This window comes from Diadema antillarum, unplaced genomic scaffold (genome assembly GCF_040938485.1).
Source record: "Diadema antillarum isolate AM-2024a unplaced genomic scaffold, OU_Dant_1.0 seq00000030_RagTag, whole genome shotgun sequence".
NCBI classification, from domain to species: domain Eukaryota; kingdom Metazoa; phylum Echinodermata; class Echinoidea; order Diadematoida; family Diadematidae; genus Diadema; species Diadema antillarum.
In genome coordinates this window covers 1,692,280-1,715,000 of record NW_027271146.1, presented here as the reverse complement: position 1 = coordinate 1,715,000, position 22,721 = coordinate 1,692,280, and the positions used below count along the sequence as shown (strand labels likewise).

The 22,721-nt window shown below is 37.5% G+C and overlaps 2 protein-coding genes across 2 annotated transcripts in view; one reads left to right on the top strand and one right to left on the bottom strand.

The window, feature by feature from the left end:
- LOC139725289 (uroporphyrinogen decarboxylase-like) overlaps nucleotides 1-6,630 on the bottom strand; it is a 12,355-nt gene extending 5,725 nt beyond the window's left edge. Inside the window, exons 1-6 of the mRNA XM_071636378.1 lie at nucleotides 6,526-6,630; nucleotides 5,059-5,164; nucleotides 3,291-3,370; nucleotides 2,772-2,870; nucleotides 1,699-1,860; nucleotides 107-268 (exon numbers count right to left, since the gene is read on the bottom strand). Of these exons, the coding sequence (XP_071492479.1) occupies nucleotides 107-268; nucleotides 1,699-1,860; nucleotides 2,772-2,870; nucleotides 3,291-3,370; nucleotides 5,059-5,164; nucleotides 6,526-6,555 (639 nt within the window). The 5' untranslated portion in view covers nucleotides 6,556-6,630. The remainder of the gene's footprint in view (nucleotides 1-106; nucleotides 269-1,698; nucleotides 1,861-2,771; nucleotides 2,871-3,290; nucleotides 3,371-5,058; nucleotides 5,165-6,525) is intronic.
- A 12,329-nt stretch (nucleotides 6,631-18,959) lies between these two features.
- LOC139725288 (uncharacterized) overlaps nucleotides 18,960-22,721 on the top strand; it is an 85,279-nt gene continuing 81,517 nt past the window's right edge. Inside the window, exon 1 of the mRNA XM_071636376.1 lies at nucleotides 18,960-19,316. Coding sequence (XP_071492477.1) covers nucleotides 19,290-19,316 — 27 coding nt within the window. The 5' untranslated portion in view covers nucleotides 18,960-19,289. The remainder of the gene's footprint in view (nucleotides 19,317-22,721) is intronic.

Here is a 22,721-nt window from a genome sequence, read left to right as displayed (position 1 = left end):
GGTACCCCACAATGGATCTCTTGCTCGTCTAAAAATAACAGACAGATGGACAGACGTAGATGCAGACACACACACAAACATACAAACAAACAGACGACTCACATACCTGTGCACCAGCTTCCACCTGGCCTACCAGGTAGTCCACTATGGTCCTCGTAAGGGTCTGGAGCAGGGTGTGGCTGGCCGCTGGCTGGGTGTAGAGCCACTTCTTGGCCTTGGAGTAGGTGTTTGAACCACCACCTTCTATGCAGTACGCCATCAATGTCCACTGCATCAATCCAAAGAGGCAAAAACATGTACGGCATATCTGGTATATCCTGCCGTGGATCTATTTTTCATGAATTCCGAGAATTGACTGACATTTGCAAAATCAACGGCAGATAATTGCAATCTATAACACAAATGCCCTGTTTATTATCTCCAGGGTGAGAACTAATTTTTCCTCTAAAATGGAATAATACACATTTCCCCTTTTGTAACTATGGCTCTAGAACACAAGTTTAATCACGAGCAAAACATTATTTGTAACAGTAATACCTACTCGTGGGTAAACTCGGCCTCATGACCTACAGCATGCCACCCCAATACTAAAGGACCGAGTTTATCCATAAATACGGTACTCTATGCACTCTACAAAGGTATGTAGGTAAACCCCACCAGAAATCATCCCATACCACTAGGAATTGCAGTATGTTGTATTATATTTAAAACACCAACCATACTGTGAGTTCCTGAAACATACCAAGAATACTGTTTCACTTTAAATGAGGATAATGTACCAGTGGCTCAGTATGAGTTACATCCCTAAACATTGCACATACTATACATATGTAAAAGGCAAACAAGATACATAATTTTATATTTTATCATACTATAGAAGACATCAGATGCGGAAATTATTTCCTCACTGATGCAATACAGCAGTTATTTTCAATTTTGAATGAGAGGTACGTTGTAATAGTGCAGATATGGATCATACCACAGGTCTGTGACTTCATACATCAACACTGCTGTGAATTAGAGCATATGGGTTTTGTTTTCCTGTCCGAAGTGATTTCCATAAAAAAAATACAAGCTCAAAAAACAAAATCAATGACAATTTCTAGATAGGTCTAGATAGGCCCAGAAATAGGTGTGAGATGATACAGGCATTCTTAAATTCCTTGACATCATTTGAGGAGCCCGACATGATTTCCTATTCCCCCTTCAAACATGAACGCCTAAATCATCAGACAATGGGTACACAGTAAATATGAATGCTATGGTAAGACAATGCATCTCATCAGGGAGGTGCTGTTCTGCCAAGACATAGAAGCTAATTTCTCTGTTACACCCAACTCCCAAGTTCTCCATACATGAATATCTTGACTTTGCTGTCTATGATGTCTGATGTTATCATCTATGAAGTACAATACTTTGTACATTTCATCAAAATCATAGGGCATTCAATGGGTGAAGTCGGGTTCCATGACACTTGTTCCTGCAAAATTTGCTCAGTTTATGAATATCTGCATGCTAAGCCAAATATAATTTCTAGCCACAAACATAAGCCTAAACCTAATCCTAATACTCACATAAACTACATTGTAATCCAAAAAAAATAAGTCCCTGGAGAAAATAAGACCAAAGCAATTGTCACAGGAGCAAATGTTGTGTCACAACAGAAGCTAGGTTAGTATGTGATGTAGTGGTACTCACCGGAGCCCCTGAGAAGCCTATGAGAGGCACCTTGCCCTGAAGCTCTTTCCGTGTTAATGTGATGGCCTCAAAGACGTACCCCAATGCTTGACCGACGTCCACACTGGTGTTGAGGCGGGAAAGGTCATCAGGCGACACAAGAGGTTCTGGGAAAGACGGTCCCTATGTGGCATTTCAGAAGAACAATTTATTTTCCTCTTTGACTTTTGTTATTTTTTCATTTTCATAGCTGTTCAAGCCCAGTTAGGATCTTTTTAAATACACTACACAAAAAACATGTAATTGCTTGTGGGACTTGCATTGACGGGCTTTGAAATTAGCCAATTATTTTGATAAATTCTGGCAGAATCGTTTTAATTACTACACAAGCACCTCTGATCTATGAGGACAATACAAACAAGTTTGTTTATTTGAAAACTATTAGTGATTTTTAACTTGTGTTATACAACTATCTTGGTAAAGATTTTTTGTTAATTCATTATCTGACAACTATCACAGTTTTCATGGAAGAAAATATTTACCTGCAGGCCCTTCTTCATAATGTGTAAGGGGCATCACGCTTCTGCACATCACCTCATACAAATAACAAGGTCTATTCAATCTCAATCACATCACAGAAATGTTTGTCTCACATATACTGTATGCAAACACACCAACCCTGTATGGGAACAAAATCATGAAATAAAGGCCACCGCACACTACACGATCAGACTGGTCTTAAAGTCTTGAGCCAAGCTGGGTCTTAAGACCAGTCGTACGACAGGACACCGCACACTATACGACCCGACTGTAAAGCGCGCGCAGTGCGCACTGCGTGCGCTTGCATTTTACTGCATTGTGAATGGCTGAAAGCTCACGACTGGTCGTAGAAATTCAACATGTCAAATCTCTACGACTGGCGCTAAGACCCAGTCGTACGACTAGAAAATGGCAATACTGTGACGTCACACTTCTAGTCTTAAGGTCTTAAGACCGGTGAATCGGGGCAAAATCGTGTAGTGTGCGGCGGGCTTAACTCTGCAGTTTTGCAATGAGAAAAACAAAGCAAAGAAAGAAAGAAACAGAAAGCTTACCTTTCCAGGGATCATCTCAACAGTTAGTCCCAAAGCTTGAGGGATGACAAGAATGTCTGAGAAGATAATTGCTGCATCAAGCTCAAATCGACGAATAGGCTAGCAGAGAAATGTGGAAACAGAGAAGATCCCTTACTGACCTGAACTGTCCATTACAAAATCTTCTACTGCTAAGTATGCTGATCCTTACTACAGCAATGAGATGTGATGAACCTACTCTAGTTTGCACAGTTCATTGACCCTTGACACTCATCAACGGTTGACCCAATTTGCAATTGGTCCAGTTCTTAAAAATACATCTCTGTAACACATACAAAAAAAAAAATCAATGATTTTAAATTTCTTACTATTCCAATGAAATGTGCCAAGTATTATGCAGTAAGATTGCATGCGACACAACACAAATCACTGCACAAGAAGCAAACTCTCTTTACAATTAAAAGCATAAATGTGTGACAAAATACCCAGGTATTGAATCTCAGCTAAGTGCTTCCCTCCCAGTAAAAAAAAAAAAATTACCTGCAGGGTCACTTCACAGGCAAGAGCTGGTGTCTGACATACTGTGAAGAACTGGTGCTCTGCTCTCATCTCCCGGAATTCTACACAGCACAAAACATAAAGAGCATTGTGCAGGTTACATGTATACTTGTACAAAAATGTATCTATGGGACATGCCATTGAAGGCAAGTTTGAATCAATGGCTCACCAAACTCATCAGATTAATCAAAGTCATGAAACTTGCTAGAATTCTATATGTTTGTATTGTTCTTCTACTGACAAAGGGAAAGGAAAAGGCCACGTAAAAAAGCGAACACACAAACATGACACTATGTTGCAAGCCAATCTATATAATCAATAGATTGTGATTTACTATTAAATCCAAGATGAAATTTTGTGGGCACCAGAAACAGTTGCACTTTCTCAGTATACTGTAAAAGTGGATATTTTCGCGCGACTAATATTTCGCGGGCCGGGTAAGAAGAGTTTCAAGTGTTTTTAATTCCACGGAATCAAGACATCCCACACAGGAAAATATGGCAAGCAAAAATATTGGTGTGTTTTTATTTTCGCGCTGGTTTCTGGTTGCGAAAATTTCAACATCACGAAAATTTCCACTTTTACAGTATTCAATCTACCAAAATACTAAGCTCCAATATGTACTTCCATTTGAAAGGAGGTTTCATGAGAAGCGAGTAAAATCCGGTCTGTCATTTCACTATCAAATTCTTGGTGGTGAGAATAGGAACTATTGAAAGACCACCTTACCATCAAGGCTGATATGCACCAGCAGAATAAGGGTCTATTGGACTGACTCAAACATTTTCTCATCCAATGAACTATCAGGGTGAAAATTGGAACACTGCAATCATAGTCTAAGTGCAACTTTTGGCTCTGTGTCATTCACAAGATCCCGAAAGAATTCAAAGTTTATTGATTCTCCGGTGATTTCGCTAAACTCACTAGTACTTTGAACAGATGAATCTTATAATGCTTTGTCCACATTTGTCTGCAACGTTGCCTATTTTTCTCTAATAAATGATAAACTAGAAAGACTAGTTACATCTTTTCAAATGCCTACAAACATTTCTAAAAGCTTAGTACAGTATTCACACTACTTTCTATTAGAAACTGGCTGGTGTGTTATTGTTTATCATCCAGTTGAGGACAGTTTGATTTTGCTACAACATGTATTTCCCATACACCATAGACACCTGCCCAAGTATACTCGGGACTCACCCTCAATAGATTAATATCCAGTGGTGGTATTTCTCTAGTAAGCAAGTGATGCTTGTCCACAACAGGAATCTGATAGGTATTGTGATGACTGCACAGAGATACAAGGACCTTGTGGTGGATGTTGGGGGGGGGGGGGGGGGGGGGTAAAGGGATTATATACTGTAGTATTGGTGGAGATGAGAATTTGGCTTTAAACTTTATGTCAGATACCAAGAAACCACTTCTGAAATAGTACAGAGCATACCATTTAAGAGTAATTCAAAATTCATTGGGTGAAAATCGGTTTTGGAATCACCGAGACATCCAAAAACAAAGAAGAACAAAGCGATCCTAATAAAAGGTGGGTCCCACTTTTTATTAAGGAATGTTCATTTTTGGATATCTCAGCCATTTTAAAAACTGATTTTCATCGAATAAACATTGAATCCCTCTTGGAATTACATGCTCTTTCATATTTCATGAGAAGTTTCTCATTATCTCACCAAAAAAAGTGAGAAACCTGAAGTTAGGTCTCAACCAAAACTATACGCTCCCTTTATGAATACTACACCTGGCAAGTATCTCCCTGCTTGTCTCATCAGCCATACTGGTACTCTCTCTGTCTTCTCCCCTCGTGCTGCTCTCAGGATTAGGTCATTTTTGAGGGGCGGGAACTCCTGATAGGATTAGAAATTCACAACAACAAAAAATCACTGTAAATACAATGCTCATGATCTCATCATTCATTTCAAATGAAAGTAACTTATACAGATGTGCGCCACGCTCCAGTTGGTTGGCAAAACAATAAGAGAAAGTACAAATACCATAAAGTAGGAGTGTACAGCTGTATTATCACTTTCTTGAAGTTAATCAAACAATAACAAAAGAAAAACTTACAGTCCATAGCTTACGATGAGCCATGGACTGTTAAGTTTCAAACATGCAAAAGCACATTATGATTCACTTTTAGATACTAAACAGAAATAAATGGGTGTATGGGCAAAACATTTTAGTTCTTGGTTTCAACCTGTGGATACAACCTGTGGACTTTAAGTTTCACAAGCTGAGTGAATTCAGCTCAGCTCAGGCCAGCACAATACTGAAGTGTACATAAAAATTAAAGGGCATTGGCCATTGCAGGCATTTCGTGGTGCTAAAATCATGTTTATTGTCAATTTCTAGAATCACATTTAAGCATGTATTGAAAAAAAAAAAATGAGTACTAGTACTAATAGGTTGTATTGTATTTAGTTTGACGCCACTCCACCTGGCCATGACCCAGCTTTAAATACTTCAAGAAGGACCAAAGCCTTCTTCAATTCATAAATTTACTCTACCTGACAGTTGAAACAGGCTGAGGTTTGCAGAGGTGAAGGTCTATGACTAGACATTATAGACTATATAGACAGCAATACTGAATACAGTAATAATTGGCATAGATTTTACTGCATAAAACTTAAAAGATGATTCAAACTTACAATTAATAAACCATGTGATGGTTGACTTTCTTTCTGTAATGTAACTAGAGGTGGAGCTAGATCTAATCGACTGGGCTGCAAGTGCAACAAGTGGAAACCCAGACTGCAGACAGAGAGATTCGCCGCGCCTGTCCGGAGGAGTCTTTTACTTTTTTTTTAAATTAATTTTGTTTTGACGTTATCTCTCTCCTCCCGTAGATTTTCCGATTTTCATAGAATATTATCAAAGTGACAAAGTGGAAATATGAAATGTCATCAGACACCCTGATACTGACGTAGTCTCCGTGGAAGATATACCCGACGATCCAGACACAGACCGATCTTTCGGTCAATTATGCATTCATGGCCATGGCATGACATGTCGAGCCTGGTCGCGTACGATTGCATACAGTACGCGGACCGGAACATCACATTGAGCAACATATTTAACAGCATGTGGGACTACAATGAACACATCGAAAATTAGTGGCTACATTTCATCCGAGCTGTTCGCGTCGGCTATGTCCTAAATCGACACACATTAAAAGTAATTAACATGCCAAAACAGACAAAATTCTCACCTTCCCATCAACAGGCGGGGCACTCATCATTAAATATCGCGAGCTCACGTTTATTCAACGTTCAAATATGGCACTGATTGTTCCCGTTTGCATACACAGGCATGGAGGCAGCGCAGGTTGATTCATGCATGCATCCGGAATTCGGCCTTCATGAGCTACCTACAGGGTAGTTGCGTAACTGGCTGATAGTCTATAAGTCAAAGTCTTTTGGGGGTGTTTCCCAGAGCCAGCGCTCTGAATGCAGCGCCTCAAGCCTTGTGATAGTGACATCATAAATAATACAACTCCGAGATAATAATGGCAATGAAAATAAGTACATATCTTGAGAAATCTAACTCAGTATTTCGTCATTTTGCGTATGGTATGTTGTAAATACTAAAACAGATTAGAATTTAGACTATTTTTAAAGTCCCAGGCCAGCAGGTATCAAAATCGTGCGAAAAGGGAAGGGATTCAATACATCTTCCATCTCCTTTTCTTCTTCTTCTTCTTCTTCTTCTTCTTCTTCTTCTTCTTCTTCTTCTTTTCTTCTTCTTCTTCTTGTTAAGTCTGCATCCTCCAGTTAGCTGAAGATTCTTGCAGACTGGATTTGAACGCTTCCGGTAAAGGACCTAAATGGTTATCTACCTGAGTTTATTAGGCACTTCGGATTTGGAGCTGTTTTACCACAAAACAAAGAGAGCAGAGCAAACTGTTCTGAGGCACGCAATCTGATGGAGTTCGACGGAAAAGGCCATGTTCACCTTTTAGTTGATCTGATTAATTTATCATTGTCGAATTTCGCACCTCTGAGAAAGGGGCTGAGAAATGGGTGTGGGGGGGGGTATACCTCCACCCCAACTTTAGCACCTGAAGTGAGATATATGTGTGAGAACTACATGTGTGAATTAGATGACCAATTAAGATGTCATTGTCAACAGTGTCCTTTTAGATGTCTTCTTGTTATAAGTGGCGATTCAGAAATGTAATTTGCAAGAATTTCAATTCCATGTCGTCTGGATTGAGTGTCCCGTACATATCTGCATATCGTGCGCCAGAATCAATCACAGCAAGTGAAACTTAGAATACGCCCTCTGCGTGAATGTGTTTGTTTTCGAGGACTCGGCCTATCAATGGCTTCAAACACGAAGTTTTCGTGCATGTTTTATATCAGTACTATTGTATTTCGACAACATACAGGTGCATGTTATGCATTAACATCAATACGAATACAAATCTGACTTGGGTGCCATTGAATCATGGTGACCATAATATCTTAGTCAACCATTTTTAGCGTTATGCCATCCTTTCTATCAACACTCCTATTAAAAATGTCGGTGTGCAATTTAACAAATACAGATGTGTACTTGTTTCTAATTTAGGCGCTATCTTGGAATTCACCTGATAAATGCAATGAATATTGCTAGGCATTGCACATTAAGATTGACAGTAAGATTTGAGAACTGAAGTCAGAAAGATTACAAAAAATAAAATAGTTACTTTCAAAAGGTCGATCAAACATGTTCTATTATCAGCTTCACGCTGAACTCCTGGGTACTATTAACTATCAATCTTGCTGTGATCATATATTTCCCCTGAAATCGACATTTGAATGGGATTTATGAGAAATTTAATCAGTATAATTTGCTTATAATGATTTGACACTTTAGACTTTTTTTGTTCTCTCTTGTCAATGTCCTACAGGACAAATAGGCACCACACATGCATTTCTTCTCCCCCCCCCCCATGTTCCTCTCTTTGTAAATACCCCCCCCCCCCAACTCATCATTTAAACTATTTGCAAGCATATAGATTGTGTGCACGGGGGTTGCAACGATATTCAAGCTTTAAGCTTATGTTGCAATTCCTTTGCGTGTTCGTTACCTTGAATAATGTAGCTCTCTTAGAGTTGTATACTATTTATGTAACTGCTTCTTATCAATGTATACTTATCGTATATATTCTGTCTTGGCTATATGAGATGTCCTTGCATACATTTTGTAGGCACTCCTATTTTGTGAACACGCATTTAATCTTGAATAAATAAATAAATAAAATAAATAAGATTTAACTGCGAAATTGTGTCTACTATATATCGTCATGTTCATGGCCCATCCCTAACATATGCATATGTATATTTTCTGCAAAAAACCTGTAATATTCAAATATTATGACAGTTCAAACCTCATATTGGGGGAGGGGGTCTTTGACGCTGCTAGAAGCGGGAAAACCCACACCCCTCCCCCTAAAAGAAATGAAGCTACCAAAAAAAAAAATGACTTAGTGATTCGCAACCACTGCCTAATTAAGAACAGGGGGGCATTTCATGAAGCGTTTTGTCAGATATTTCGTCTGACAAAATGTTAAAAGCTACTGAAATCCTTGCATCTGATTGGCTGAGAGCAAATTTGTCCGACAAGTTGTCGGACAAAAATGCTTCATGAAATGCCCCCCAGGTGTTTGGTGCGGTATAAACCTAAAAACACACAAGAAATAGATCTTGTTTGTCCAAGGCAAATCATATAGCGTCCGTCCGTACACCCCTGATCGAAGCTAACCCTCACCATGGAGCTATGTCCCTACACACATCACAGCGTCAACATGCAATGGACATACAATAATTATGCCAATAAGATGACAATGGTAACAGCAGGGTTTCCTCTGATAGTGATAGACAACGTGGACTGGGTCCTTGTGAATATTGTGTGCTCCAGCCGAAGCGTTTTCACAATCGTTTTCTCTACCGGATCAAACAAGGCCTTTAAAAGTCTTCAAATATGTCGCATCTGTTGGAAAATCGATAGTGATGTCTGGCGTTCACTCCGTAATGTTAAAAGGAGGGAATATAGCGGGGATACCAGTTTTCACTTTACGGATTTGCATCAAAATACAGCGAAACGTTTTTAATCGCTGAATTCTCCTCAACCCAGTCGTTGATTTCACTCTTTTCAAAATGATCAGAAAAGGAACCGATCACATTACCATGTCGTGCTCTTTACCAAAACTTGTTATCCACGTAACGAGACAGCGATTTATTGTTTCAAATAACACGAATTGGCGAGTGTCCCGAAGGAAAACACAAAATGGAATTTTCAAGGAAGCAGTTCCTATTTCCACAAATAATTGTGACACGAATCGAATCTCACAGAGTGGGAACAACAAACTCATTTTTGAGACTGCTGCAAATATAATAGCATGCGATCGTCAGACGTTTGAGAAGACAGAGCACATGTAGGCATAGTTTGGTCATTTTGTCGTGAGAAAACTATGATAGGAATCCATGAACCTGAAAGGGAACTCCAGATCATTTTCGTGCTGACTGAAAAAAAAAAGAAATCGGTAGGGGTGACAACCACGCAGAACTTTGGAATTTTCATTCAATTCGGCGTGAAAACAAGTTTGTTTTTTTTCTCTCTCTCTTTGTTAGACAAAGTCTTTCAATGTCTTAAAGGTCCTCATGCTTTTAAGAAACAGCGAAATAGTCCAAATCACTTTTTTTTTTTCCAGACAAGATGATCTCATCGCTTTGCGTCTCAGTCTTTGGTTTTTATTTATACAAAGGTATGATATTTCTTATCAGATGGTTTCAGGATATTGTTTTGTAGTTCTAGATTTTCTACGGAGGTAATTTGACGCAGAGAATACAGAACATCAATTATTACTATAGAGGATTGTTCTTTAACCCTTTGTGTATAATTATATTTTGAGTGCTTACTGGCACAGAAAACTCCATAGTATTGTACACACTGCCCAAAGTCGCTCCATGGCACCAAAAGGGTCAAGTTGTGAGTACAGTCCAACCAAGGAGGTTCTAGAGAATGGAGTCACAACCGTCTTATTTCCTTTGCTAGATGTTCGAAGCTGCCGCTCAAAAAATATTTGAAGCATGTGCCAAACAGGATCTGCCGCGCAGATACGAAGACAACTGACTCGTATCTCATTGCATAATCACCAGCCACTTTCATAGGAAGATATGTCTTTGTGATGGTAATTACTTTTCATCCCTTCTTATATAAGGCATATAGGTGGTACAGACGCGAGGATGCGCGAATGGAAATTGAGCAAAAAATGCTGAAATAAAGATGAAAATTACTCGACTGGGCACAGCACTAGTCTGATATATCTATCAATAAAGAATTATACTTGAAGATTATTCCATATTAGTTTCATTTGTGGAAATTAAGCGGAAAAGTGATAAAACCAGCTTTCCAGGATGGCACAGTTTTAAACATTTTCAGATGATACAGCTCTGATTTACACTTTTTTCACAAATATCTGAACGGGATTGACTTTTGTTTTACATGCTTTATTAAGTAAAATTTCATTTCATTTGATAAATAGATAAGCAAAATGTGGCCAACATTATGAAAACGTAAAAAATGAATCTTTAGATTGCTCAGCAAGACGGCGGCGTCGAACATCGATCATCAAATTCAATTCAATCATAGTTTATTTCCAATCATCGAAAATCAAAAAACATAGTATACAAAGTATACATGTCATGAAATAAGGTTCAAACGTTTGCAAAAGATTCATGTAATATATATACGAGACAAATTATAGAACAACATATAACATGTACAATATTTAGGAAAAAACACTGTATAAATTCTTCTTGGGCGAGCGGAAAATAAATTCGATTATGGAAAATAGTGATCCACTAAAAAGCAAAGCTTGTCGGACGTGGATCGCTAGATAAATAATGAGTAAATTATATACTATTCTATAATAATATACATGTAATTATTTTGAGATACACCGGTTGGGAAAAAAATATAGAATACCAATGCTAGTGCCCGGACACTGCTCACTGAACCACCTGTACCGGGAAAATATGACAAGGACAACACGTTCGTACACACATTCGATTACCCACACGTATATACACTGTAAGACGCGAGACAGTACCGAGAGGAGGCACAAGTGCACCTGTGGAATTCTTTTGTACATCAATAGAAATCTGACAACTGTTTGAATAATTACAGCCAGTTGAAACTCTTTGTATAAAACCTCCTTTGTCCAACTGAAGACGATGGCGAACATCACGTTATCTCACTTGAAGAAGATAATGGTCCCTCCATTTATCATATGTTAGAAGTCGCTTTAAAATACTATATATTTTTTCTTTTTTTTCGTGAAATTTTTATTCTAATTACAGAGGTAAAATACTTTAACCTCTGTTTGTTTGTTTGTTCATTTTCTATCTGAAAAGATGGCTGGATAGCCATATTCAGTTACGCTAAGCTGGTCTTCCATGGGGTCCAGTTGGATGTGAGGCAGGACCACTTCACCGGGTTAAACACCCTGCTCATAGTTTACCGGGTGAGGTGCACTCTTTGATTTCTCCTGTCCTGGATACCTTCATTTTTTTTTGACTGCGCAATCACCATAAAGCTTCATATTACTAGTATAATAAATGATTTACAATTCATTCATTTATTTCACTAGCATCATTACTTGTCATGGCTGCCCATGTCAAATTTTCGCATTTAGTTTCAGAGCCAGACGACATGGCAAATTCAGTTTTCAGTTTCAATTCATTTTTTGCTTTCAATCATATAAAAACATATAATAAAGAAACTGGCAAATGTAACATGAGTCAATAATAATGTTACACAGGCATTGACAGGTGTACGTGTATAGATTATGCGGCAATGGGAGCTAGAAATCTAGGAAGTTAAGAAACTTGTAAATAATGATAGTAATGAAAACAACTTGTTTAGAATCAACATTTAAAAACTCTGTCATGAGAGATTTGACAAATATTCTGCATCAAAATAACATTTCATTTTAATGTCTATTGTAAATAGGCTACTGAGTGTACTCCTCAGCAAAAGATGACGAAAATTAGTATGATTCGTTATGACAGATGATGTGTATTCTCAGTGCTTTCTTGTGAAATTTCTAGCGATCCAGATTAATATCACAATATCGAGGACACTTCAAAATCAAACAGCTTCTGATGATATTGCACTCAGTGTAGAGAAAGCGCCGACGTTTTGTCTATTTGTTGTTTGTGAAATATAATCATTACTCCTGCAAAGACAAGGTATCATTACATAGATAGAAGGAAATCCAAACAACTAACAGAAGGAAAAGGTCAGGCCTGTGACATCTATTATTTTTTCATTCACATAACCAGAATACAATTTTCTTTAAAAATGATACCTTACATTCGACATATCATGATTTAATATCAGAACATTACCTGTAAACGAATCAACAACTTTTGCAAATTCTTCATTCAGGCCTACTTCTGCTTAAAGGTTATAACAAAATTATGTTCATGATTATGATCAGTAGAGAGAACAAGATTGAAGACCGGGCAAACAGAGCAATGGTCGTTAAAATACAGACACGTAAGAAAAAGGAGAGGAATAAGAAATAGGAGAGGATCCGGTGAAAGGCCCCGAGGAGCCCCTAATGAATAATTTCTGTTACAAACAATGACATAAATTAATATCGATCGTATAGACAAACTCTGAATTATTCCCAAGCGGTATACCACGTATGCATAAATGAATTTTTGCTTAAGACAATGTAGGAAGAATATCACGACTAATCAAATCATTTGCTCGTGATGAATAAACAAGCCAGATTAAAAAAAAAAAAATCCTACTGCTAATATGCAAACAATCCTCCCAGCCATTCAGGATATGACCTTGAAGGTTACTCAAAATATTTCACGAGGAACTTTCTCCAAAGACATGCTGAAAATTGTTTGAAAGTTTCTTGTTTTTATGTATTTTGAAATCCTGACGTAAATAAATTTCTCGAGCATCTTGGGATCAAACAAGAGAGCAAAAGTATACTTTAAAAAAAATAGGGTCACCTCATATGAATATGAGCATAACTTCTGCTACTTTAAAATTCTTATGTACCTTTACTGTCTAAAAGAAAGGCTGCTTATGTATGCATACAAATGATTTGATTTTGAAATAAACATTGTGATTTATAACACATTGACTTATTGCATCAAAACCTGTGCTTGTAGATAAACTGAGTTATTCGGCAAATCGGAATTGCGATGTCATTTGCTGGATTTAAGACAACTTTTTTAATAAAACCACTCGTGACATAAGCTAAATAATGATTTTTCGGTTTTCTACCCTATTCAGATTTAAGGTTTCAAGCAATATAGTAAATTAGAATAAATGCATTTTCAAGTAGTTAACTTTCGGTCAAATTAACCATTTATACCCTCAAGCAAAACGAAGTGAATGAATGAAAGAATGAATGAATGCATGCCACCTCATTCGTGATTTGCAGCATTTATCGAAATCCCTGACGATCTGTGGAGTAAAATAAGGTTACAGGTAAGAAGTAGGGTACTTATAGGGTCCTACATCAATGAACTTACACCGAGTCAATAAGAGATGTTTACATTTTTATTAAACGTTGAAGAATATATAATATCATATATATATAATTTGCATAAGAATGATATATAATCATAATCATGATGTGTACAAATGTTAGTAATAAATTTTACGAAAAACATTTGAAACTCTTCCCTATAACGTTCTTCAGGTGTCATTTCGGTGTAAGTTCAACCGCTTAGTTGTTTGGCAAGCGCTCCATCTTCTGAAAGCCAAGTTAGAAATAACTTCTAAAACGTGTGGAAAAGTACAATACTGGAGATTGGAACTTCAAATGAAACGATCAGAAGTTCTGACAAATTTTCCAGTTTATTATCTAGACCGGACGGGAAGTTGCTTCCATAATGCCTTTTATATAAAGGTTATCGACACTTTGACCCAAAGTAAACTGGAGTAAACTGGAGATTGTTTACACAAGATGGCTGTATCCACAGCCACAGGGGTGCTTCGTCGTATTCTCTTAACGGGGAAACGCCACTCTGTGTTTAAAGGGATATCATTCCCCAAAATATGGATTGTTTGAATGCAGAATTATTAGCAAGTACACATCAGTGATGTTCGCGAAAAATTTGAAAATCCATTCAAACGTTATGATTTTTTAAAAGTTTCGGTCATATCCATGCGAAGGCTGTGAAATTCTTGTTGTCGCATAGTAGGGCAACGACACAAACAAACTATAAAGAGAAGTCAACATGTTGTTTATATATTTCTAGCAAATGAAAGAGCACTTGCGAATGATTATTAGTCCCAAGGCCCTGGTCACACTGAAACCAAGACCGGTTGCCGACCATTTTACGACCTCTGAAATCACTGATATGCAGTTAGTTGTCAGAGGTTGTACAGAGTTGTTTGTTGTTGCTTTTTACCACTAGTCGACAAAAATCGGTCTCCGGTTTTAGTCGGTTGGCGGTTTTCGATGATGTCTTGAAACCCTTTTGTCAACCAAAAGATTTTTCTAGTCATCAATTGGTGCAAGAGTGCATCGTTCTCTGGATATGGGGTCATCCCATGAGGCCGATATCCAAGAGTCATACATTTAGCCCACGAGTTCGACATTTGTGGGTGTCGGTCTCGTGACGTTCATCCGTTTGCTATATTTGATGATGGACAAGTTATTATTTTTTTTTTCTAAATCATATTTTCTAAGATTTGACTGTGATCTAATTTATATTAAGTCATAGGTCACTGTGTTTAGGGTGACATAGGCCTATTATGATTATTTGAGAAATCTGAATATTGCAGAGAATTGATTCGGAACGTTTTGATGTTCTCTTTGATTGAAATGGTATATGAGATTTAATAGTAAAACAGACAACATCTGATCAAGAAATGATATCTTGGAATCGATGGAAAAAAAAAAAACCAGAGGAAAATCATCGGGCATCAGACAGTAAAAAGACCATAACGGCTAAGCCATCGATGTTTACGACAGCGAGATCTTAATAAATTATATCACGTCTTCTGGTTACCACCTATATACGTAGCTCCGTGCACGACCTCAGAGACAGATTTTCAGGCGATATTGGAGCAAATATTTGCATTCCTTGTTTCGTCATGATGAATGAATTCGTTTCCATGGTAACTCCTCACGAGTATCCGAGCAAATGACGGAGACTCTTTTTCTGCATCCATCGGTGCGGACATGATTCTTAACCCGCATTCACAGTGACTTTCTGGAAGGATAAATGTAAGATCCGAGTTGGGAGGGTATAAAGAATTCTGAATTGTGAAGTATAATGTTGCCATGATGATATTTTTTCTCTATGTATGCAAGAAAAGATTAGAAATATATTTAGATGTTTGAGAAATTTTAAATCAAAGAAGAATGATGATACGTTGGTTATTGAAGTTGTAAGAAAAGCGGTGGTGGAAAATAATGCTTAAATCAATCGTCGTTATGATAGGTAGTGATGATAATTATAGACATTGATGAAGACCAAGCATTCGTAACTGTCTTATATATAGAAGTCTGTATTCTTATCAGTGCACTTTCGTTTTAACAAACACACTGTTATACACCGTATAACGGAATTCCGGATACAACGAAGTAAAAATTCAGGCCCCAATATCATCAGCTACAATTACGTACTTAACGAAATTTCGATATAATGAAAGAAAAATGCCTGTCCCGAGGACTTCGTTATAAAGGAAGTCGACTGCATTAGCAACTTTATATTCAGAGTTATGTGGCTTCCATAAAAGGGCCCAGGATTCCTTAACAGTGGGTACTTTTTGGGGTCAGGAATTTTGCAAACATTCATCTTGATAAGGTTCAATTTTATGACGAGCTGAAGGAGCAGAAAGGGGCTATACTGTTGTGATTCTGATTTGAGACAAGTGCTAAGATCAAACACAAGTCATGTTCGTGTGCACACCGCACACACATATTGTATGTAGGCCTATGTAGGCCCTTATGCTTGTGTGTGGATGTATGTATGCATGTACATGTATATACACTGTATATATATATATATATATATATATATATGTACGCATATATACACACACATAATGTATATGCATACACATATGCATATACATATATATATATATATATATATATATATATATATATATATATATTATGTATATACGTAATAAATTTTATATACATATTTTTATATAAAGCATCTCTATTTGATGTTAACTTGCATATCAAGATAATCATGAACAATATATACAAAGAGGAAAGGATGGAGGGATACAGGTAAATATGATCGAAGGAACACAAAGACGAAAAATTTCACACAGGTATACATACCTACATAATCTTTAATTCTTATGTCCTGTATTTACTGCTAATATGATAAGCAGCTTGCTAAATTACACCGAAATGAACGTAATGAAATATGTTACAGAAATGTGATGCATATTTTCAACCATTTATTTCCGTTAATACAGTTCACATTGTTGGTAATGATTCCATTTTTTTCCTCACACTCCGATGCTGAGGTGCGCCTTGGAGCGAAATTCAAGAACCTATAGCACAACCAAGTGTGTATTCCTCGGTCATTTTCTGTGAAGAGAAAACTTGAATAACTAGATGATTTGGCGTCAATAGACGACCCATCCTTACTCACTTGACTCAGAAATATCCCGTTTTATGTTCCTCCTTCCTGGTTCACCCCGAGAAATGTCATCAATAAGAACGATAATGATAGCCTTATTTATCCGGGGCAGGCTCTTCAAAATTGACATTGATTATTAAGAGCTGGCTCCGCCGTTAGCTGGCAGACGCCCATTTACGTGGATTAAGAAAAGCATTGAGGTAATGTAATCCGAGACATCCTATTCTGCATGCGTGAAGAAACTTACCACTTCCTTAACCTCTTTATGACATGCACTTTGGACTGTGTGCGCAAGGCTTTGGGGTTTGTTCGTTTTATTGATTGTTTGTTTGTTTCTTTTGTTTGTTTGTTTGTTTGTTGTTTGTTGTGTCATTCAAAGCACAGTGGTGTTTGATGAAAATGAACTACATCTGCAGTTTATAATGAGTCTGTGCGCGACAAAAGGGGCAAAAGTATCATGTCTCGTGATTGAATGTGAGCCATATTTGCCGATAAAACAGGCAAGTTTGGAGGGTATGTATGGCTTTTTCTCCCGTGAGTGTCATTTTATTTAGATATGTATTTATCTATGATAATGTGTTATCCATCACAAACTATAACACCATTCCCCAGATGTATCTATAGCAAATCAACTCATTGCAATAAAAGGTATTTGATGAAATTAAAGCTTTATTTGAACTAAAAAGATGCAACAAATCATTTTCTTTTGTCTTTGATACGACATAGTAGGCCTTCTTGTTATCATGCTTGAATTTTCCATCTCCTTTTCAATACAGCAATGCATACTCAGCTTCCACATATCCATTTTAATTTAAAGGTACAATATATACTGTTTACAGCCGGGAGCAGTGATTTTAAAACTGTCCGAGATATCACTATTGATGCATATTGTGTGGGTCAGCTGTATCACAAAACATTCTACCAAGTAAAAATTCTGCAATAAAGCCTACTAATGAAATTTCACTATTTTTCTCACTAAACCAGTACTGTAGATGGTTTAGTCTGGAAACATTTTTATCATAACTATTGTTCACATTTTGCATTTAACAATGCCTAACATTAATCACACTGATTCAAATTTTTGCATTGGTTGTTTCTATCCCTAACTCACATTTTAGAACTATTGTACTTTGAAGCACTAAAGCCGGGTTTTGTTACATCTGCAAATGATAAATAATGCCTTTAGTTCTCTCTCTCTCTCTATCTCTCTCTCTCTCTCTAGGCTGCCATTCTTTACAAGCGTAATTTTGATTGATTTGATTTTGATTTGATGTTACTAGATATGAGGACAGTGACTGGCAATCAAACTTTATTATAAAAGAAATATTGTGGTAAAACAATAAAACACCGTGGTATGTCTCAAATATCTTGACACCCCTTTTAATATCATGTCTGTATATATGCTTTCTATATTTTATCACTATAGTGACGAATTATTAAAGCTATTTACAAACAAGGCAAAACTAACACTGATCTGATACATCATCATTATCGTTGACTTTGTTAGTTGCGTGTGTGTGATTCAATTTAGCTCACTCAAGAGAGATCTTTGATGTCAATATCCCCATCACGTACCAGAGTTCTTTATAGAACTGGAAGGCACTGACCTCTTGAAGTCAAAAGCACGACTTGATTTATTCATCCCACCAAGTCGTACACAAATCTCCTCTCTCGCAAAAACGCGATCAGCCCATTGTAGGGCTCTTTGTGGCGTCACAGATTTCTCTATTAAACAAGCAAGCAAATGTGGATCTGTGGGTTACATGAAGCGCCATTTACACGAGCGACGAGTTTAATCAATCAATCTTTTTTCTTTTTATTTACTCCTTTCGGAGTTGATGGGAAGAAATGGGGAATAGAGGGAAGCAGAGTGCGATCTTTGCCTTCGAACGCTATAGAAAGACACCCAACTATGTCTCGGGGTGCATGCTATGGGAAGCAGTACATTATTTTTCACGAACACTATAGTAGCTGTGGTTATTAGTTATGGATGTTTTACACCGTGTATAACTGCAGCGCAGCATGATAAGATGTCATCGTCGGGAAGACAGGGCAGTTTGATGCCATAGCCTGATTTAGTAAGGTCATTAGTGATGCCGTAAGTACATTGGTTGGACACACGGGGGCGTGGCTCCGCTGTTACATCTCCAGTGACTGTTCAGTGAGCAGCACAACAACTTTCGCTGGCTGTCGAACTCGCACTGTGCGTCGCATCTCGACCAAGCTCTGTGGACACAAGTTCGTGTGCTTCTCGATCAAGATCAAGCTCTGTGGACTACACGGGGATGATTACCAGTAGTTCGAAGGATTCTGACAGCTGGGGCTGAGTGAAGGCAGTATGCACTGCGACTGGAAGTCAACAGCGGTGAGTCCTAAGTCACATGGGACCTTTTGTTCTTACGAGGACTTATTTTAGTTTCAAACACTCATTGCTACATCACGGAGCAGATTAGTAGTGCCACTGGATTAAAGATTTTTGTGCGATCATTAAAGGGAAATTTACGAAAATTATAAAGGTTATTAATTTTTTGTGACTACAGCAATGTCATTAGTACGCATTGGTGATGTTTGAGGAAAATCGGATGATACGTTCAAAAGTTATGTTTTTTTTAAAAATCATTATTATCACTATTTTCGGTGCGCTATCGAGACCACACCAGATCGTGAACTCGCAATAGGATAACCATATACAGAAAGTGTAAAGAGAGAATGCCATACACATAATGTAGGCCTACATATCCATGTGTTTGTTTGTTTTTTGGTTCTTTTTGTGTGTGTTTTTAGTGAAAAGTACCCTATAGTGTTCACATTCCTTTGAATCCTTACTGACATAAACTCCCCCAACCTTCTGAAAGTGGTAACAGTGCTATCGTTTAAGATATATGTTAGAAAAGGAAAGTATGTTGAATTTTTCATATCCCTTCATGGTCCTACTCTTTAAAAAAAAATCTAGTGAAAATATTCACTCTTAAAGGAGTGAATACAAAAAAGAGTGAATTTAGAGTGAAATTTGAGTGAATTTTGAGTGAAAATGTTCATTTTCACTCGTTTTAGAGTGACGTCAGGGATCACTCCAAAATCTTCGAGTGATCCCTGAGGTTACTCCAAAATGAGTGAAAATGAACATTTTCACTCAGAATTCACTCCAATTTCACTCTAAATTCACTCTTTTTTGTATTCACTCCTTTAAGAGTGAATATTTTCACTCGATTTTTTTTAGAGAGTATACTGTGAAATTAGTTGTTGTCATTTTTATCCAGCGATAATGACACATAGATATGACTTTGAAATTCATTCTTTTGAGCAGAGTGTGCCAATTTTCCTTAAATTTCCCTGAGGTGCACCACTAATATTCTGAACAATGAATCCACATGACATTGATTCAATCTGAACTGAGACCTGTCTTTTTCAGCAACTTTATCAATGATGTGTGAAACATTGTTGGAGCCGGACGCCTTTGACTGTTTCTAGAGATAAATGACCCTATTATATACAAATGCTATTTCATCATCATCATCATCATCATCATCATCATCGTTATCATCATCATCATCATTCTGGGCAATTTGCCCTTCACTATTTGTGTATGAAGTAAGTCAGTTTCCATATCTAGTGGTTGCGCAAAAAAAAAGAGAAAAAAAGAAAATCAAAAAGCTTAGTGATGGAAGACTATTATTCCCGTTGACTGATCAGTTCGGATATTCAGGGCGTGGTTGGGGTGATGCGTGCTTGGGACCACACACCACTACCACAGACTACCACCGATCCATGCATCTTACAATCACGGAGAAAGAAATCAACCATATATTCCTCCTCTTGCCCTCAAAGTTCATGATGCGCTCCAGTCGGGTATCAGTCATTTATATCCATCGTCTCGAACATCATGCACTTCTGTTGTTTCAACGAACGATTTCTATAATATCTCTTACGGTACTCTGTCTGACGTCTGTAAGTTAATCCAGGGAGCTAGTAGCTCCATGGTTAATCTCATCAGTTCTTTTCTAAGCTCTAAGCAGCGGAAAATTGCAGCATACAATTTACAAATTATTATGCGGTGATTTTCTTTTATGTTGAATCCCTAAACTGTCTCAATAAATTTACAGAGTCACAATACAGGTAAGATATTAAGGTTCATTTCTACTTTTGTATTACAAAAGTAGAACATCATGCATTTCTGTTGTTTCAATGAACGATTTCTATAATTTCTCTTATAGTATTCTGTCTGACGTCTGTAAGTTAATCTCATCAGTTCTTGTCTAAGCACTAAGCTGCGGAAAGTTGCAGCATACATTATACAGTGATTATGGAGTGGTCTTCATTTATGTTGAATCCCTAAACTGTCTCAATAAATTTACAGAATCACAATACGGGTATATTTCTACTTTTATATTCCTTTATTCATTGTGATTTGCACTATGGACAAAATGAAATAAATATAATTATGCTTATGTGCTGTTCCTGTAGACGCATTGCAGTGATAAACAACATTATAAATATCATGCAATGTGTATGTTTCGCAGAAATCATGGATGGAGGCGCTATACCATGCACACTCGCCGAATTACCGCATGTGATTGTGTTACAAAATTCGCTACAGATAATAATGATATAGGGGATATTTATAATGCCCTTTACCACTCAGTCTCAGCGCTCAAAGGGCATGAAAAATCTCACGCACTATCACCTAATTTGATGGCAAAAACCTTTGGTAATTTCTCCAGAGAATTTAGTGACAGACAACTCAATAATTTCCAACGCTCTGATAAAAATTGACAGGTTGAAGCCATTTTACAAAGACCCCGTGTAAGGTGTAATCTCTTCGCCATCAGTTTAGCTTCAGACTGATGGCGCTATGGAAGCGCAGATAACTATTCTCTTGTGTCATCATCCCATTTACATATACGTCCTCTTTTTTTCCCCAACTACTCATTCTTTTCTTCTCCTCACGTCTAGAAGCAATACCTGTCGTGGATTTATCGCTTTTTTCCCCACCTCACTGGTTGAGCACCAGACCTAGAGTGAGAATTTAATATACACACGGGGAGTTTAAAATGAACGCACTGCTATCATTTCGCAGTCCGGCGGGAACTTTTTTCCTACCCAGAAATGTTTACCTTCTTTTGGTCTGAGTTTCCTCCAGTTTAAGAGCTCTGAGGCTTTTTTTTTCCCTGTCAGCAGGTCCCAAGTTCAAGTCCCTGGTGAGCTCTGCTGCGAAATATTTTGGAAGCGCAGCGAGGCACGGGGTCAAAGTTGACGACGATAAAAATATCTCCGTTCCGACCTTACAGTATTATATTACTCATTGTACGTGTTTGTTCCGTGCATGTGTGTGTGTGTGTATGTGTGTGTATGTGTGTGTGTGTGTGTGTGAATTTTTGTAGATATGTGTGTTGACGTACAGTCTGAGGAACATTGAACGTATTATTTAATGCGCAGAGAAGCAAAGAGACGGTGTTTGCGTATCATTCGAATATCACCTTCTCGATAGCCATCTTAATCACGGGGTAAACTATACACTGATGTTAGTTATTTAAAAAGAAAAAAGAAATGAACGAGCCAGTGAAGCAAATACATAGAAGAACAAAAGGAAGAATATTACTCGCTTCACAGAAAAAAAAACAAACAAAAAAACTCAGTTGGGTACAGGACCAAAGAGATACATACACTGACACGTAGCTGTATTAGAGAGTTTATACCTGGTAACGAAAAGCAGAGATTATAGAAGGGAGAGAAAAAATGAGAAGAGAGAAATGGGCAGTAAATAGGATAA